This window comes from Gadus morhua, chromosome 4 (assembly GCF_902167405.1).
Source record: "Gadus morhua chromosome 4, gadMor3.0, whole genome shotgun sequence".
NCBI lineage: Eukaryota > Metazoa > Chordata > Actinopteri > Gadiformes > Gadidae > Gadus > Gadus morhua.
The window spans coordinates 24,384,943-24,405,544 of NC_044051.1; the positions used below are offsets into that span (position 1 = coordinate 24,384,943).

Genomic DNA, 20,602 nt, shown 5'->3' on the forward strand with positions numbered 1-20,602 from the left:
GCTGGCATGATGTCAGCCGCTCACACGGTGGTGCCGCTGGGGCTGCTTCACATGAGGCGGCTGCAGAGATGGTTTTCTTGCCTGCGCATCGACCCGGTGCGCCAACGGCGGCGCAAAGTGACAATTCAGTGGGCCCCGATTTGACCCACTGGGGCGATCCCTGAACTCTTGCGAGAGGGGTGCCGTTAGGCAGAGCAACGTCACACATCTCGGTGTTCACGGATGCTTCTCTGTCGGGCTGGGGAGGAACATGCGAGTTTCACGTGGTGGGCGGCGTTTGGCCCCCCCCCCCGTAACCATGCATATAAATGCATTGGAGCTCCTCACTGTGTTGAAAGTGGTCCAACACTTTGCCCCATTGTTGACGAATCAACACGTAATGATTCGCACGGACAACATGGCGACAGCAGCATACATAAATCGCAATGGGGGCGTGCGCTCGGAACAGCTGCTGAGCATAGCGAGACAGCAGTTATGCTGGGCGCACACGCACTTGCTCTCCATCAGAGCAGCGAACATCGCAGAGATCGGCCAGCGCTTGTGGGCCTGGCAGCTGAACGCGAGTGTCTAGAGGGGCTTCGGCTTCTCCCAGGAGGTCGTACGGACCATCCAGGGTGCCAGAGCTGACTCCACCAGAGCGTGTTACTCGGCTAAATGGGCGGCTTTCCAGAAATGGTGCACGGAGAGGGGTTGTGATCCCATCTCCTGCCCCTTGCCACGTGTGCTCTCTTTCCTCCAGACGCTGATGGAAAGAGGGCTGGCCTTTAGCATCGTTAAGACATACGCGGATGCTGTTTCATCATGCCACGAAGGCTTCGGGGATAAAACAGTTTTTAGTCACCCCTTAATGAAGCGCTTCCTAAAAGGTGTGAGGAGAGAGAGACCCGCTCTCTCACTCCACAATGGGATTTAACACTGGTGCTGCGCACACTGGTTAAAGCCCCATTTGAGCCTCTTGACCGGGTGCCCCTCAAGTTTGTGTCAGCAAAGACAGCTTTGCTGCTGGCCCTGACGTCAGCTAAGAGAGTGAGCGACCTGTCTGCACTCTCTGTAGCCCCTTCTTGTCTTAGAATACAAGGGGACGGCAGTTCGGCCATATTAAGCCCAAACCTGGCGTTTACACCTAAGAGTATTACTAGCTCGTTCAGATCGAGAGTAATAACACTCAATGGTTTCTCTCTCCCTCCTAGGGATGGGAATTGATAAGAATTTCACGATTCCGATTCAGATTCTGCTTATCGATCCGATTCCTTATCGATTCTCTTATCGATTCTCTTTGGGTGAAAAAATAAGTACAAATGTGTTTGTTTGTATTAAATCTCTTGAATATCTGATCAGAAGTGCGTCAAGTATTAGGAAATTGTATATTTTCAAATCAATTGGTCTAGACAAAAAAATATACGTTTGGCTTTTTAAGCCCAAAGCCATCATTATGTGCAATAAAACTAAAAACACAGACTGAAGATTGTCAAGTAAGAGCTTGTGCCTTTTGGAATGCTAACAGTGATCATTTGCATTCAACTTGTAACAAGATTCAACTGACATAAACAAAATGAAGTATTGATTAATAATAATAATAATAATAATAATAAATGACATTTATATAGCTCTTAATATGGTACTCTAAGACGCTTTACATATTGCCCTATCAAAACTATGTAAAACAGACTAGGAATAAAAGAAAAACAGAGGTTAAACATGAAGAATAAGGTGGGAGTTAGGTGGGGAAGGCTAGTGTGAAAAGGTATGTTTTGAGGGCAGATTTGAAAGAAGAGAGGGTTGGAGATACTTTGATGTGGGAGGGGAGTGAATTCCAAAGGGTGGGGCAGCAACTGAGAAGGCCCGATCACCCCAAGTCCGTCGCTCAGTCCGTGGAACTTGTAGCAGGTTGGCAGAATTGGACCTGAGGAATCGGGAGGGGGCGTGGTGATGGAGGAGGTCGGCAAGGTAGGGGGGGGCTAGGCTGTTGAGGGCCTTGTGATGAGTAAGATTTTTGTAGTTGATTCTGTGTTTAATTGGAAGCCAATGGAGTTCACGGAGGACAGGTGTGATGTGTTCTCTGGAGCGGGTACCAGTGAGGAGGCGTGCAGCTGAGTTCTGGACATATTGACGTTTTTTGAGGACTTTTTTTTTTGTTGGTGGTGCCGTAGAGAAGACCATTGCAGTAGTCAAGCCTGGATGAAATGAAAGCGTGGATGAGTGTCGCAGCAGCGGTAGTTGACAGGTTGGGGCGGAGGCGGGCGATGTTTCGGAGGTGGAAAAAGGCAGTTTTGGTAATATGGTTAACATGGGGGAGGAAGGAGAGAGTGGGTTCCAGGATAACTCCAAGGTTACGGATTTTGGTGGAGGGGGTGATGGTGGAGCCGTCAATGTTAAGGGTGAAGTTCAGAGTGGAGTGAGTGAGGGTGTCAGGACCAATGATGAGGATTTCGGATTTGTTGGAGTTGAGTTTGAGAAAGCTGTTTTGCATCCAGGTCTTGATGTCAGTCAAACAGTTGGAGAGGGTTGAGAGGGTGGAAGGACTGATGGTTTTGGAGGGGAGGTAAAGCTGTGTGTCATCGGCGTAACAATGGAACCGGAGTCCATGGTGACGAAGGATCTGACCAAGAGGAAGCATGTACAGAATGAAGAGGAGTGGACCAAGCACAGAACCCTGGGGGACACCGTGGATGAGAGGAGTAGTGGCTGATTGACAGTTGTTGATGGCGATGAATTGATGTCTGTCGGAGAGATAGGATCCAAGCCAGGAGAGGGCGGTGCCAGTGATGCCTAGGGTGGATTGGAGACGGGAGAGGAGAATGGAGTGATTGATCGTGTCAAAGGCAGCACTGAGGTCAAGGAGGATGAGGATATTTAGGGAGCCAGTGTCAGAGGATAGCAGAAGGTCATTGGTCACTTTGAGGAGGGCAGTTTCTGTACTGTGTTTGGAGCGGAAACCGGATTGGAAGAGTTCAAAGAGGTCGTTGGTGTCAAGGTAGGTGATGAGTTGTTTGGCAACAACACGTTCCAGGATTTTAGACAGAAAAGGTAGATTGGAGATGGGGCGGTAGTTGTTAGGGGAATCAGGATCCAGGCCGGGTTTCTTTAGTACGGGGGTGACTGATGCAAGCTTTAGGGAGGAGGGGACATGGCCGGAGGATAGAGAGGAGTTTAAAGTGTTAGTGATGAGGGTGGAGTGAAGTGTGGTGGGGAGCGGGTCCAGGTTGCAGGTTGTTGATTTCATGGTTGAGACTATGGAGGAAAGATCAGAGGAGGTGATTGTAGCAAATGTGGGGAAGGATTGACCGGTGGTTAGGGGGGGATCCGGTTTGGGACGTAGGGCGGGGTCGATGGTCAACTGGCTGTGGATTGTGCTGATTTTATCATTGAAGAAGGATAGGAAGTTATTGCATTTTTCAACTGAGAAGGAGTGAGAGATGGTGTCCAATGGCTTGAGGAGTGTGTTAATGGTGTTGAAGAGGGTCCTTGGATTGCTGCTGCCAGACTGAATGATTCCTGAGTAGTAGGAGGAGCGGGCTGAGTTCAGGGTGTCGTTGTATAGCTGGAGGTGTTGTTTGTACATTTCCTGGTGGACGGTAAGTCCTGTTTTGTGGGAAAGCCGTTCCAGTTGGCGTCGTTTGGATTTGAGATGGCGGAGTTCGTCAGTGTACCATGGGGCAGAGTGGGAGAATGAGACCAATTTAGACTGAACAGGTGCAAGCTGGTCAAGGCAGGATGAGAGGGATGAGTTATAGCAGTTAACCAGGTAGTCGGGGGAGTTGTTGTGGGTGATGGTGAGTTTAGCGATGGACTCAGAAAGACATGTGGAAAGAGAGGATGGGTTAATGGATTTGAGGTTGCGGAAAGTGATGGTGCGTTTTTGCTTCTCATGGGGGGAGGGAGTGTGAGTTTGAAAAGTAATGGCCAGATGGTCAGAGATGTGGAGGTTGTTACTGGCCAGGTGACTGATTGTGATGCCAGTGGAACAGACCAGATCCAGGGTGTGGCCTTTGTTATGAGTTGGAAAATCGATGTGTTGGGTGATGTTTAAGAATGAAAAGATTTCCAGAAGTTTGATTGCGGTTTTGCAGACAGAGGAGTCCACATGAATGTTGAAATCGCCCAGGAGGAGAACGGATGGAGATATAGCACAGAGCTGGGAAAGGAATGCCGATAGATCAGAGGGAAAGGCAGGGTTGGGCTTAGGGGGACGGTAAATAACTGCAATGACCAGGGGCTTGGGACCAGACAGTTTAAAAGAAAGGGATTCAAATGAAGAAGGGGTTGGGATGGAGGTTGCACTGGTTTTAGTGTCATGGCGATGGATGATGGCAATTCCACCACCAGAATGACCATCCAGATGAGGTTTGCCAATGTAAGAGTATCCAGGGGGCGTGGCTTGATTGAGTGAAAAATAGTCCATGGGTTTTTGCCAGGTTTCAGTGAGACAGAGAAAATCCAGTGCTGAATCAGAAATAAATTCACTGAGGAGAAGTCCTTTTTTATTAAGTGAACGGGTGTTTAGAAGTGCAAATATCAGAAGAGAAGAGTTTTTGTTGGTAAGAGGTTGAGGAGCTCTGGGTAGCGGAGTGAGATAAACAGTGCGCACGGTGTGGTTGTAATGTTGATGACGTTGCGTCTTTGGCGGGTGCCGATTGGCCCACAGTGAGGAAATGGAATTTTCTGAGCCGGAGTGAACAAACGTCCTCCGGCTGCCTCTGTGGACATATCGTGGCCGACGAAGGAGTCCGAGTTCTTTGATTGTGTTGGATATGATGTGTCCGGGAGGAGTGCATGGTGAAGAGCATAATTGGAGGAGCTCGGAGATGGAATACTAGTGTTTAAGCAGGGGACGATGACGGAGGGCAGGGTTGTAGCAGCCAGCTAGCATGTAGTCACCCCGCAATGGCTCACCCGGCAGCCAGCTAATCAATGGCCCAGCGCTGCAGGCAGGTCCCGCACAGCTGACAGCAGTGGCACGGACAGGTAGCATCCAGCTGGTCACAAGCTGGCTAGCTAGGGACCAGTTTCCAGGGCTCTGTGGCTTATGGTGAAGCCACAGAGCCAGCACAGCGGAGGCAGAGGAGTGGAGCAAGCCGGTTGTAGCTACGCTGGAGACGGGGAAGCCAGTTGGACGGCGCCGGGGGTTAGCAGCAGTCTAGCCGGCCAGCAGGTGTCATCCACCAACAGCTGCACGACTCCACGCACAAAACACAAAACAAAACACGCAGACGTTTAACGTTCAGAAATAAATAAAGAAAGAAAGAAAACCGACGCACTTACTTAACTTAACTTTGTAGTCCGATCCGAGGTCCAGAAGGGTTTCAGACAGAAGGTGTTGAAAGTAAGCAAAAGAAAACTGATAAAAAGTTAAAAGACTAGTAAGAAAAAGAAAAAGAAAATCGCGAAAGAAAAATGTTCAGAAAGACGTTCCGGTGAGCAGCAGCAGCAGCAGCGTTCAAAAGGCAACAGCGTCCACCCACTGTACGACTCCACGTATAAAACACGTAAAAATAAAGAAAACTGGCGCACTTACAAAAGCGAAAAGTGAATATATATGACTAGTAAACTTAGCTAAACTACTAAAGACCAAAAAAATATAAAAAATGTTCAATGCAATCGTGAGAAATATTGAAAATACTGAATAAAAACAAGCCATACAGAGCGGCGTTAGACTCGCCAGCGTCCCCGTTACTAGGCAACTCAAATGAGTTAGATTAGACAGAGATTTATTAGATGGGCCTACCTATTAAATCGTTGGAACACACAAGACCGGAAACAATAGCAACGCCGGTAAACAAACCCCGAGAAGCCCATTCCCTATGAGAGCTCCCCACGCTACGGCCATCCGGAGGCGCACAGAGCTGTTGGCCGTGATATTACATATACAATTATGTTATATTATATACTATTATATATAGAGCTCCGGGAGTTGCAAACTGCAACAATCACTTTCTCCTCCATGCTGCAGATCACCCCGGACTGCACTGCACTGAGTTTGGCGGTTGAACGCTGATTGGCTGTTACGTTACACATGTCACTCAGTTGTCACGCTGTTGAACGCTGATTGGCTGTCATCACGACAAAAACTCGTCGCCGGTTTTCTCTCGCGAAAAATTCGCCCGATACGCGTCTCTACGTTCACTTTCTGCGTTCTGAACCAAAACAAAAGCAGCGTGTGTGTGACGTCATGACGCATTTGCCGCGACCGGAACCGATAAGCGGAATCGTTAAGCAGGCTTGCTAATGATTCCAAGGAATCGGTTGACTCGGCACCGGTTCTAAACAACAACCGGTTCTCGATTCCCATCCCTACTCCCTCCTCATCAATCTGAAGAGGAGGCAACAGCCCATCTCTTGTGCTCCATACGCACGCTTGCCTGTTATGTGAAGTGCACGGAGGCTTTGCGCAAATCTCAATAGTTATGTGTGCAATACAGAGAACATCCCCAGGGCCTCCCCCTGACGAAACAACGGCTGTTGCATTGGCTGTGTGATGCTATCACACAGGCTTATGTGTCAGCGGGGGCAGAGCCGCTTAAGACTATCAGAGCTCACTCGACCAGAGCAATATCGTCCTCTGTCGCTCTGCAAAGAGGGATGCCTATGGAGGATATCTGCACAGCAGCCTCCTGGGCTTCCCCATGCTCTTTTATTCGGTTGTACCTGTTGGGCAAAATAACCTGCTGAGTACATCACATGTACATTATAAATATAGCTAACTCCTACCCTAGCCTAATGAGCACATCACATGGCAGTCACCTTACAATATAGTCAACTTTTAACACATAACACATACATGAGAATATAGTCAGGTCAAGGCCAGAGCCAAGGCCCCATTTCTCCTCCAGGCAGATGGTAAACACTCAGACAATGCACCAGTCATCCTCAAGAACGGGAGAGCCACAAACAGGAGATACTCTGAAGCTCTCCCCTGTGAGGAGGAACACAAGAAGATACACATGCATATACTAGTGCCTGGGAGCCAAGGTCAAGCAATAACACACAGAACCATACACATCTCAAACGCACACACCTCATCACGAGGAAGATACAGCATAAGACTGTATCACACAGAGACTCTTCATCTTCTTCTGAAGCAGACCTTCCACGGAGGCGAAGCTCTGGACGAACCATCAGCGCTGATTAGGGACTTAGACATATTCGATCTCTCACGCTTTATGACTCTGTATAACCGTTGCCACTTTACTTAATAAATCCAAGGTCCTCGTGCCGACAGACTTTATTACCTCTCCGTCTCATTTTATCTGGTCCAGTAACTAGACAGACCGTTTTTCCCCTCATACCTAAGAGACATGTCGCGCCTCTCTATGATGCACTCAGTTCTAGGTGCTTTGTCAGAGTGAGTGTGATTGTGTGACTATTCCCCTCGCATATTAGACAATGTGAGGAGGAGTCAAATATTCATGCTGAGAGCTCTTGTGTCTTATCAGACACATTGGAGCTGCTCGTTGATTACGTGCCGTTAGACGCATGATGTATGTTATGCTACGTCTGACGCATGATACTAGCGCGTAGGTAGCTGTGTTTCTTGTACTGATCGGGACCAATGAGGCATAGACTATATCGTGCTTCGCCCTTTAACCCAATAGCGATAGCCTTAAAAGGCGAAGCCTATACGACATAGAACGATAGTTACATATTGTAACTCTAGATTCTATGAGTATAGGTGCAGCCTTTTAAGTGTCGGCCTCATTGTCCTTTAAATAGCTGAAGAAAAGCTGTTTATTGGGAGCAGAACGTCCGCCGGTGCCCGACTATATCTGCGAAATGCGGACGTCGTTGAGGCACGCCGCACGCAGACGTAATTGAGGCCCGCGCTGTTGGTGGGCGGGGATTACAAATTTTTCAGTGCTACGGCTCGCGCCGAGGGATAACCCAATAGCGATAGCCTTAAGGTGCCATGCCGTAATTCCGACGCCTCATTGTTCCGACGTCTCAATGTTCCGAAATATTTCCCATTAGATCGACATGTCACTATTCCGACGGTTCAATGTTCCGAAAACGAAACCCATTGGTCCGAAGGTCCGTTAGTCCGACTTTTCGAAAAGGAGGCGCATTAGGCCGACGGTTCAATATGCCGAATAGGAAAAATAGTTTTATACCTCGCTCGCTCCCTCTCTCTCAATCTCACTCTCACTCTCTCTCTGTCTCCAAAATACAACCTAGGCCTACATATCACGTTCACGATGAATTTTGGAGGGCAAAAAGACAACGCTTCACTTCATTTCGACACGGTGTTGCAGCACCATGGACAGAGAGCGGAGGTCTAATTCTCAACACGGGCACGAACACACACACACACACACACACACACACACACACACACACACACACACACAGAGTGAGAGTGAGAGTGAGAGTGAGAGAGAGAGGGAGCGAGCGAGGTATAAAACTCTTTTTCCTATTCGGCATATTGAACCGTCGGCCTAATGCGCCTCCTTTTTGAAAAGTCGGACTAACGGACCTTCGGACCAATGGGTTTCGTTTTCGGAACATTGAACCGTCGGAATAGTGACATGTCGATCTAATGGGAAATATTTCGGAACATTGAGACGTCGGAACAATGAGGCGTCGGAATTACGGGCAGGCCCCAGCCTTAAAAGGCTGCGCCTATACTCATAGAATCTAGAGTTACAATATGTAACTATCGTGTTCGATCCTATTTCCTAGTGGCTATGTGAGGGTAAAGCAGCTTGTGTGTTCGATCCTGCTTCCTAGTGGCTATGTGGGGGCAGCTTATGTGTTTAAAATACGTAACATCATCGGGACCTGTAATTCATGAACCCAACGCTCGTCCCTCCTGGTCAAGGGCGCGGCTCACATAGAGAGGTTACTAGCACACCGTGAGTCTCCTTCAGGCGTTCAATCGTTGTCGTGTTGGCAGCAAGAAACCTGTAAACAACTGAGGGATTGTAATCGTGCCAGCGCCCTGGCCACCAACCCATCCGGAGCTGTTATTGGGGATAAAAGTACAACATGTTGTGCCTATCATCCCATACACCCCTCTTTGCTCTGTCAATAAAATGTCCATATCTATATATTCCTTATTCGTGGAAAACTGTACAAACTTCTGCTGATTATTGTATATGTAATTTATCCAAATAACATTTTTGCTAATGATGTACCACCAAAACAGAACCGATTCCAATCCTGCCGTTATTTGATTTCATCCTGTGGCTGTTACTCCTTGCTCGGCTGGGTCTGATCCTAAAGTAGTTTGTAGGCTCCAGGTGTGTCTGCATCTGGCTCTGGAACTTTATTTCTCTAGTTGGAATACAAACTCATGTACAGCAGTTGTTCAAAAACATATTTCTTCTATTAACTTCTAGATGCAAAGATACAGATGGTTGCACCTCCGTGCAATACATAAAGGTTGTGTTGTGTCGCAAAATACAGTAAGACAATTGATCAAGATGCTTGATCCTGAGGCTGTGGAGCAAAGGCGTGCCCAGCGTCTGAGGCGCAGGCAATATCACAGCAAAGGTCCGAAATGCACTCTGGCATATGGATGCGTACGATAAACTAAAGCCATACGGCATTTCCATCAGTGGTTGCATTGAAGGTTTTAGTCGCTATATTGTTTGGATGGCGGTCTACGCCACAAACAATGACCCCAGGATTATTGCCGACTACTTCGTGTCATCCGCTGCACGCTTGGGAGGATGCCCGGAGCGTCTGCGTGCTGACAGAGGAACGGAAAATGGACACGTCGAGATTTAAGTCAATATGATGTTTCCACTTTATTTTCGACATTTCGAGTTTAAAGCCGACACGTCGAGATTAAAGTCGACATGAGATTTCAACTTTATTCTCGACATTTCGATTTCAATTTCCACATGTTGACTTTAATCTCATCACGGCAAAAATATTTTTTTTCTTCACGTGTGGCCCTAATACTACGTCGTACTTATGGGACTCTTGAAATGTAAGTGAAAGCATGAATCTAACCGTAAGCATTTTATGCAAGAATAGCTGTGTCATTCTATTAGCTTGCATGTGATAAATCAGTAGTGCTATGGATAGTGCATCTAACCCATTCTATTTAGTGCTTGCACAGATTTTGGATTTTTGTTTTGAGTGTCCCATTCCATATTCTGAGCTAATTTCAACCTTGGCATGACATTTCTATTTAAAATTTTTGATTTACAGTATCCACCTTGATTTAATTTCACACTTACATCCCTCCTTGCGCATTGCTTCAGGCATGCGCATTAAATGATAACTAAACCTAACAAGGCTGTGGTGCAACCAAGTTGAAGTTCCTTTCCTTAACTATCTGTAAATAAAACCAATCTATTGGGAAGAGAAATCAAAACCAATCTATCCAAAACCAAAGGTCGATATCGGTGGGTTTACCATCAGCCACCTTGGGACCACGCTGTTCCCAAAGTCATGCACTAAACCGTAAACGATACATGAGTCAGTATACCTGTATACCGCAACTTATCAGAGTAAAAAATATCATGCTACCAAATGCTAACGTTTTATCAAAGCGTTACAGCCGTAGCAGTGGCATTTGAAAGGTGAACCCACTACTTCTGAATCTAAATTGAGAACCTTGCATATAGGTTCCCTTCCCAGCAGATGTAGCGCTAATCCATCTGTTATCCTTAAAGGACAATTCCGGTATTTTGAACATTGAGCCCCCTTTCTGGTTTGTTTAGGATGAAATAGAGTGGGTAACACCGAAATTTGAACTATTAGTCCTTTCTCGGGTATTTGGCTCATTTTGAATCGCTCCTGCCTGCTTCACAATGGTTGTCTGTGTGCATACACCAACCTGTCAACCCAGCAACCCTAAAAAATGTGCAAGTAACCGAGTGGTTAGTGGCATTCGTGAAGTTTTAAAAAAAATTATCGGCGCAATATATGGTTTCCATCCGTGTTAGTTGCTAATTGGAACTATTTTTTCAGATAGCTCACAACCGCATATAAACTTCCGCTCGCTGCGTTACGATGGTTACACAGCTGGTTACACAGTTCGATCACCTGTTGACGACAATATTCCAGAGGAAGAAGAAGCATAATACTAATAATATATATAGGCCTATATGTATATATATAAATAATATAATATATAATAATATATAATAATAATAATAAGAAGAAGACGTTCAACTTCATTTTCTGTCGAGTTCAAAACCAAGGCATCAGCTGTGGTTACCGTGCAGTCGATTATGGGAAGAATTTGTGCGGTCAGAAACTGCGGGAATATATCAAGAAAAAGGAGTTGTCATCGGCTTCCTCTCAACACCCCTAACAGTTATAGAGTCAGAAAGTTGTGGCTTTCATTCCTCGGGTTTGACATAAACACCCCTGTAAATGTACTTCGGGAAGCTGACCATCGCGTTTGCGCCTTTCACTTTCGGCCTGAGGACTACCTTCAGTCAACAAGTCATCGAAAGAAGTGTCCGAAGAGACTGCATCTGAAAAGGGCAGCTGTACCGACGCTTTGTGGACCAACGCTAGACGAAGAAGACCTCGGGGTAAGCTAGACATCATGTACAACGTTATGTTTATGATTAGTTTAGGTTGAACATCTGACTCGAACTGAAGGTTACACGGACCAAAACAGCGAGATCGTTGTTGCTGCTTGATGTTTTTGACGATGATTCTGAAGTTAGTCTATAGGCCTACTAGTATTTTGACCTAAAATAGCGTTTTTAAAATGTTTTTTTTGATCGTAACGTCTCCTAAAGAGAGCTGATGGGGTATCCACAGAGGTTAGATCAGACATGGGCATCATACGGCCGTGATTTTGGCCGTGATATATAATATATAGATATCTATAGCCTATATTATATATCTTGTATTATTATATACTCAGGCGACCATGCATAACATAATCGCTTGAACCACCGTTCAAATGGCAGTCTGAGCCATCATAACAACAATATTTGTGTCAGTAATGTTGATGAGATGTTGTGTTTTACAACTTGTTACAGGCTGTTGGCGGTGTGGTGGACCAGCCTTCTACCTCCAGCATATCCTTGGTCCTCACCAGTCCACAGCCACGGCCTCACCAATCCAATAAATCCCCAAGGAAGTCCTTATCTGGCAGTTACCTTGCTTTCCCTGTGATCAGGGAGAGGCTCTCACTATCTGTAAGCTATATTGTTACTATATTGTTACCTTACTTGTGGTGATACAATGTTTATTAGGTGAGTGCTGCATGCAGCGCTCAACTATTGTATCTTTCTTTCTTTCTTTCTTTCTTTCTTTCTTTCTTTCTTTCTTTCTTTCTTTCTTTCTTTCTTTCTTTCATCTCTACAAACTGGGACCTATCTCCTTCCTCAATCTTTCACCTAGACTCCATTCAAATTTTAAAATATTCAGAATAGCTTGGAATCGCGCGCTTCTTTTTCAGATTTGTTTAATATTTTCGGACGTTCAGCAGTGTTGCCAGATTGGGCAGTTTGTCCTGACAGATTGGGACACACACACACACACACACACACACACACACACACACACACACACACACACACACACACACACACACACACACACACACACACACACACACACTTATTTTACATTTCTGCATTTTTAGCAATGCTTTGCGCTTTTCATTCAGCTGTCACTCTATTTGTTTTCAACCATTTCCATTTTCTTAAATGTTTACATTGTTTACTCCATTTAGACTTTTGAACTTTTGTTCAAACCCCATCACTTGATTTAAGACATACGTTTCTTTATGTCTTAATCTATGTGGCTTTATTAAAACATATTTTCAACCTCACTTTGCACTACAGCACATTTTCTGCAGGAAATGCATTTTCTAGTTATCACTATAATTGTAAGTATTCCTTTGTTTCACTTTTCAACAGCCAGATGATTGTGAAACTGAGATGCTTCAAATGGACACAAGCATTTCCTCAGTCATTGAGGATGACCCAAAAGACATGAGCTTCAGCCTCAGTCAACAGTCAAGTTCAAGTGAAACCTCCAGTTCAAGTGCCTCAGAAGAGCAAGGGGAGTGGGATGAAAGAAAATGGATTGTGAACGAGTCTAGCATCATGCAACTGTTTAGAACATGCCATATATGTGCCGCACAAATCACGGATAAAAAAGTGACAAAACTATTTTTCTTCCTATAAAGGTATTAATTGAGAGTATCACCACTATTGTACCTGAAACAGGTTTGGCCGGCCAGTATGAATACTTTGAAGGCATTTTTCTCAGTTTCAATGTTGGCGTAGTTACTGCACTTTGCCTTTGTAGGGCAGTACAGGCAGCCAACTAAAGATTGAATGGACATGTTTGAATAATCATCATGGCAAGTGGGCATCATGTCCTGATGCAAGAGGAATGGCACAGAATAACCTGCTTGTTTCCGCTGCTACGCTTTTCTCTGGAACAACTTTCACTGAAGTACACGAGTGGGCCAGCATCCTAAACTTGCAACTCTTGAAGAAATCGCAGTACTACTCCATCCAATCCGACTACCTTATTCCAGTAGTACACTTTGCATACAAAGATCATCATGAGAATCTCATCAGGCGACTTATTGGACAAAAGGCTGAAGGCGAGTCCATAGAGCTGTGTGGAGATGCCAGGTCTGACTCACCAGGTGAGTGTGTTTTTTTTCTTTAATACAATAACATGGAGGTATGGATTGTAAGACTGTTGGAAATGTTTTTCTCTGGATAGTAAGGAAGACTCACATGTTGTTACACTATTACATTCTACAGGCTACAGCTGCAAGTATTCCACCTATTCGTTTCAGCTTCTATCCAGTAATGAGATCATTCACTTTGAACTACTACAGGTAAAACTAAAATGCTGCTTGTCTGATTTGTGAAACTATACTCTGGGTGACAGAGTATAGATAAAGCATTATTCAGTGGGTGTATTGTATTTGTTTTTTTGCTATTGCTCATTCATTCATTAGGGGTCCAAGCAAACAGGTTGGATCCTTATTGTTTTTGTAAGGATTTTTAGGGGTCCAAGCCAACAGGTTGGATCCCTATTGTTTTTGTAAGGATTTTTTTTATACTTCCCCCCGTACTTGTGGGACTACAGCCCAAAACGTAAATGGTGCACACGCGCCAATTGCATGACTAGATCCAGAATCGGCACCGCTACTCAGATAACAAAATCCAGACACGCCGGCCACTAGGTGGCGCTATACCAAGGAATACGCGTTTGCGGCTATAACTCCCACACCGAACCTCCCAGAGTCCAAAAACTTGTACACACATATGCACTGGAGTCTGCTGCATCTTTTGGCCTAGGCCACGCCCATTTGCGTCTAGGAATATTTTTCGCTAAATCGCGAAAACCGCTAAACTGTTTTTTCGCTACTCCTCCCACATTCCTCGCCCGATCAACACCAAACTTTGCACACGGCATCTTCAGACGCACACGCAAAGAACAGTTTTTTGATCCGACCTTCGACGATGAAACGGTAGCGTTTGGAATATTAGTTTATGAGCAAAATTAGACGTGGAAAATCCAAAATCCCAAATAAAAAAAAATCAGACATCGGATCGAGTCCAAATTGTACACACATGTTGGTGCTAACCTTAATGTCGTTTGATAAAAAATTCGGAAAATCTCGCCATTAGGGGGCGCAATAAACGAGGAAATTGTGTATCTTCTACAAAATTTCGCCGCAAAAACGCTACACTGACTTCTCGCTACTCCTACCACAGTCAAATCCTTTGTATCCACAGGTTCAGGGTAGCGTTTTGAACACATGCTTCGCGTTGTGCCGGCGAAACGCACATTTCTTGTCGCGTTGTGCCGGCGAAATGCACACTTCTTGGACCCCTGCATAACTGCTTGCAGTTCTAGTTATTCGGGGTCCAAGCCAACAGGTTGGATCCCTATTGTTTTTGTAAGGATTTTTATTATTCCCCCCTAGAAGTGGTACCACAGCCCAAACCGTAAATGGTGCACACATGCCAATTGCATGACTAGATCCAGGTCCGTGAGTTCTAGGCAGACGACAAAATTCAGACACGCCGGCCACTAGGTGGCGCTATACCAAGGAATACGCGTTTGGGGCTATAACTCCCACACCTCCCAGAGTCCAAAAACTTGTACACACAGATGCACTAGAGTCTGTTGCATCTTTTGGCCTAGGCCACGCCCATTTGCGTCCATGAATATTTTTCGCTAAATCGCGAATACCGCAAAACTGTTTTTTGATCCGACCTTCGACGACGAAACGGTAGCGTTTTGAATATTGGTTTATGAGCTAAATTAGACGTGGAAAATCAAAAATCCAAAGAAATCCAAAATTAGACATCGGAACGAGTCCAAATTGTACACACATGTTGGTGCTAGCCTTAATGTCGTACGATAAAAATTTCAGAAAATTTCGCCATTAGGGGGCGCCATAAACGAGGAAATTGTATATCTTCTAATTGGCCAAAGGAATGTTCTTCAAACTCAAGGGAAACCATCAAGGGGCAAACCCGAGTCTATATAAAAAATATGGCCAAGAATTATTAATGTGGGTGGGAGTTATTTGGCAAAGGAAAATTGTCTTTGGAAAATTTCGCCACAAGGGGTCGCAAAAAAACGACGAAATAATATATCTCCTAACTGGCCAATTGAATGTTCTGAAAACGCGTTTTGGGCTATAACTACCACAACGAACCTCCCACAGTCAAAACCTTTATATCCACAGATTCACTGGAGTCAGTTGCATCTTTTGGCATAGGCCAAGCCCATTTGTTTTGAACACATGCTTCGCGTTGTGCCGGCGAAATGCACATTTCTTGTCGCGTTGTGCCGGCGAAATGCACACTTCTTGGACCCCTGCATAACTGCTTGCAGTTCTAGTTAGGGGTCCAAGCCAACAGGTTGGATCCCTATTGTTTTTGTAAGGATTTTTCCTATTATTATTATTTTTCCCCCCTAGAAGTGGGTCCACAGCCCACAGTTTTTTGATCCGACCTTCGACGACGAAACGGTAGCGTTTTGAATATTGGTTTATGAGCTAAATTAGACGTGGAAAATCAAAATCCAAAGAAATCCAAAATTAGACATCGGAACGAGTCCAAATTGTACACACATGTTGGTGCTAGCCTTAATGTCGTACGATAAAAATTTCAGAAAATTTCGCCATTAGGGGGCGCCATAAACGAGGAAATTGTATATCTTCTAATTGGCCAAAGGAATGTTCTTCAAACTCAAGGGAAACCATCAAGGGGCAAACCCGAGTCTATATAAAAAATATGGCCAAGAATTATTAATGTGGGTGGGAGTTATTTGGCAAAGGAAAATTGTCTTTGGAAAATTTCGCCACAAGGGGTCGCAAAAAAACGACGAAATAATATATCTCCTAACTGGCCAATTGAATGTTCTGAAAACGCGTTTTGGGCTATAACTACCACAACGAACCTCCCACAGTCAAAACCTTTATATCCACAGATTCACTGGAGTCAGTTGCATCTTTTGGCATAGGCCAAGCCCATTTGTTTTGAACACATGCTTCGCGTTGTGCCGGCGAAATGCACATTTCTTGTCGCGTTGTGCCGGCGAAATGCACACTTCTTGGACCCCTGCATAACTGCTTGCAGTTCTAGTTAGGGGTCCAAGCCAACAGGTTGGATCCCTATTGTTTTTGTAAGGATTTTTCCTATTATTATTATTTTTCCCCCCTAGAAGTGGGTCCACAGCCCACAGTTTTTTGATCCGACTTTCGACGACGAAACGGTAGCGTTTTGAATATTGGTTTATTAGCTAAATTTGACGTGGAAAATCAAAAAAAAAAAAAAAAAAAAAATTAGACATCGGATCGAGTCCACATTTTACACACATGTCGGGGCTAGCCTTAACGTCGTTCGATAAAAAATTCGGAAAATTTCGCCATTAGGGGGCGCAATAAACAAGGAAATTGTATATCTTCTAAAAGATTTCGCTGCGAAAACGCTACACTGACTTCTCGCTACTCCTACCACAGTCAAATCCTTTGTATCCACAGGTTCAGGGTAGCGTTTTGAACACATGCTTCGCGTTGTGCCGGCGAAACGCACATTTCCTGTCGCGTTATGCCGGCGAAATGCACACTTCTTGGACCCCTGCATAACTGCTTGCAGTTCTAGTTATACTTCCTACCAAGAAAGTGGTACTACAGCCCAAACCGTAAATGGTGCACACACACCAATTACATGACTAGATCCAGGTACGTGAAGACTATGCAGACGACAAAATCCAGACCTGCCGGCCACTAGGTGGCGCTATACCAAGGAATACGCGTTTGGGGCTATAACTCCCACACCGAACCTCCCACATTCAAAAACTTGTACGCACATATTCACTGGAGTCTGCTGCATCTTTTGGCATAGGCCACGCCCATTTGCGTCCATAATTTTTTTTCGCAAAATCGCAAAAACCGCAAAACTGTTTTTTCGCTACTCCTCCCACATTTCTTGACCAATCGACACCAAACTTTGCACACAGCATCTTCAGACGCACACGCAAAGAAATGATAGACAGTTTTTTGATCCGACCTTCGACGACGAAACGGTAGCGTTTTCAATATTGGTTTATGAGCTAAATTAGACGTGGAATATCAAAAATCCCAAAAAATCCAAATGTAGACATCGGATCAAGTCCAAATTGTACACACATGTTGGTGCTAACCTTAATGTCGTTCGATAAAAAATTCGGAAAATTTCGCCATTAGGGGGCGCAATAAACGAGGAAATTGTATATCTTCTACAAAATTTCGCCGCGAAAACGCTACACTGACTTCTCGCTACTCCTACCACAGTCAAATCCTTTGTATCCACAGGTTCAGGGTAGCGTTTTGAACACATGCTTCGCGTTGTGCCGGCAAAATGCACATTTCTTGTCGCGTTGTGCCGGCGAAATGCACACTTCTTGGACCCCTTCATAACTGCTTGCAGTTCTAGTTAGGGGTCCAAGCCAACAGGTTGGATCCCTATTGTTTTTGTAAGGATTTTTAGGGGTCCAAGCCAACAGGTTGGATCCCTATTGTTTTTGTAAGGATTATTAGGGGTCCAAGCCAACAGGTTGGATCCCTATTGTTTTTGTAATTATTATTATTATTATACTACCTCCCCGTGAAAATGGAACCACAGCCCAAACCGTAAATGGTGCACACGCGCCAATTGCATGACTAGAACCAGGTACGGCACCGCTACTCAGATAACCAAATTCAGACACGCCGGCCACTAGGTGGAGCTATACCAAGGAAAGATGCGTTTGGGGCTATAACTCCCACACCGAACCTCCCACAGTCAAAATCTTGTAACCACATATTCACTGGAGTCTGCTGCATCTTTTGGCATAGGCCACGCCCATTTGCGTCTATAATTTTTTTTCGCAAAATCGCGAAAACCGCAAAACTGTTTTTTCCCTACTCCTCCCACATTTCTTGACCAATCGACACCAAACTTTGCACACGGCATCTTCAGACGCACACGCAAAGAAAGCTCGAACACTTTTTTGATCCGACCCTCGACGACGAAACGGTAGCGTTTTGAACATTGGTTTATTAGCTACGTTTTACGCCGAAACGCAAAAATTCTAAAAATACCAAAATTAGACATCGGATCAAGCCCAAATTTTAGACACATGTCGGTGTTACCCTTAATGGCGTTCAATAAAAAAAACGGAATTTTTCGCCATTAGGGGGCGCAATAAACGAGGAAATTGTATATCTTCTAATTGGCAAAAGGAATGTTCTTCAAAGTCAAGGGAAACCATCAAGGGGCAAACCCGAGTCTATATAGAAAATATGGCCAAGAATTATTAATGTGGGCGGGAGTTTTTGGCAAAGGAAAATTGTCTTGGGAAAATTTCGCCAACAGGGCGGCGCCAAAAAACGACGACATTGTCTATCTCCTATTTGGCCAATGGAATGTTCTGAAAACGCGTTTTAGGCTATAACTCCCACACCGAAGCTCCCACAGTCAAAACCTTTATATCCACATGTTGTTCACGGTAACGTTTTGAATACTTGCTTCGCGTTGTGCCGGCGAAATGCACATTTCTTGCGCGTTGTGCCGGCGAAAGGCACACTTCTTGGACCCCTGCATAACTGCTTGCAGTTCTAGTTATTATTAGGGGTCCAAGCCAACAGGTTGGATCCCTATTGTTTTTGTAAGGATTTTTATACTACCTCCCCGTGAAAGTGGAACCACAGCCCAAACCGTAAATGGTGCCGACACGCCAATTGCATGACTACATCCAGGTCCGGCACCGCTACTCAGATAACAAAATCCAGACACGCCGGTCACTAGGTGGCGCTATACCAAGGAATACACGTTTGGGGCTATAACTCCCACACCGAACCTCCCACAGTCAAAAACTTGTACCCACATATCCACTGGTATGTATGGTAATGTATGGCCGTCATCCCCGCCTCCCCGTTGATCTCCTCTTTGGTCTAATAGCAGAGGAAGAAGATGAAACACCAACAGGCTATGCGGAAAAATGGGCAGGAAGGATGATTGAGGCTTATCGAATAGCAAACGCAAACAGCCAAAAGTCAAGTGCCAAAGGGAAAGCTCACTATGACAAAAAGAGCAAAGGTGTGACTCTTCAAGCTGGAGACCGAGTCCTGGTACGTAACCTCAATGAGAGAGGTGGGCCGGGGAAACTCAGGCCATATTGGGAGAAGATAATCTACATTGTGAGAGAGCAGATTGGGGATAATCCTGTCTACAGAATAAGCCCAGAGACGGGAGGTCGCCCCGTCCGCACCCTACATCGAAACCTGCTGCTCCAAGTAAACGACCTACCGGTAGAGCCTCCTCAAAACCAAGTCACGAATAGGCCCAAGCCACAAAAGAAAACCAAAAAGTACTCTGAACCCCTGAAGCCCACAGAACAGAGACAGAGTTCTGAGACAAGTGACTCTGAAGAGGAGGGTGTGTCTCATTACTGGCTGCGGGTACCTGTGGAAAGAGTTGAGAGAAACTTACCAAGGTCAAGTGTTACCAGCCCAATTCGAAGCAGACCTGGACCGAGTGGAACTCCGATCAGACAGAGAAACAATGTGGAACTGGAAAGAGAAGTGGAAAATGTCATGGACGAGAGAGATGTCAATAATGAGGAGCCTGATATAAACAGTGAAAGTGAGCAGGACAGGAATCAGTCTCAACAGGACATGGGTCAGGCTCAGTATAACACTGAACAAGAGGAACCTCAAGTGACTCACAAAGAGGAAGGTGCCCCAGAACCGCAGCCTGAACCCCAAGTCGTGCTTAGACAATCAGTAAGAGAAAGGAGACCTGGCTACGTGTTCACATACCCCTCCCTTGGCCAGCCTGCCTACCAGTTACGTCCCACTGTGAACGCAGTTGACATTCAACCAATCCATTGTGGCCACATGTTCTACCACTACCCCTATGCCCATGCATTGCAACCCCCATCTATTATCCCTCCATATCTATACTCACTGATTCATTGTTTCTAAACATTGGGGAGATACTTACATACACATAGATCTAGATCTTACACATCTTGTGTAAGATCTAGAAACAGATGTCAGGAGCCAAGTGGCCAGGACGGTCCCAAGTGGCCAGGACGGGGGTAACAAATAGAGTTGAGACCGGACTCCCTGAAAAGCAGGTAACATGGGTTACAAGGACTGAAGCGGCACTGCTCTTGC

The 20,602-nt window shown here is 45.3% G+C and overlaps 1 protein-coding gene across 1 annotated transcript; it reads left to right on the forward strand.

Moving 5' to 3' along the window:
* Nucleotides 1-397: 397 nt before the first annotated feature.
* LOC115541699 (uncharacterized) lies at nucleotides 398-13,103 on the forward strand. Its single transcript, XM_030353544.1, has 5 exons — nucleotides 398-559; nucleotides 740-866; nucleotides 11,341-11,489; nucleotides 11,949-12,107; nucleotides 12,834-13,103. The coding sequence occupies exons 1-5, from the start codon at nucleotides 398-400 to the stop codon at nucleotides 13,101-13,103; spliced, it is 867 nt and encodes a 288-aa protein (XP_030209404.1).
* Nucleotides 13,104-20,602: the final 7,499 nt, after the last annotated feature.

Excerpts from the sequence above, each read along its gene's own strand:
- LOC115541699 (XM_030353544.1), top strand. The coding sequence starts at position 398 with ATGGCGACAGCAGCATACATAAATCGCAATGGGGGCGTGCGCTCGGAA. Across the intron at positions 11,490-11,948 it reads TAGACGAAGAAGACCTCGGG|GCTGTTGGCGGTGTGGTGGA; the intron begins GTAAGCTAGACA and ends AACTTGTTACAG. Across the intron at positions 12,108-12,833 it reads GGGAGAGGCTCTCACTATCT|CCAGATGATTGTGAAACTGA; the intron begins GTAAGCTATATT and ends ACTTTTCAACAG.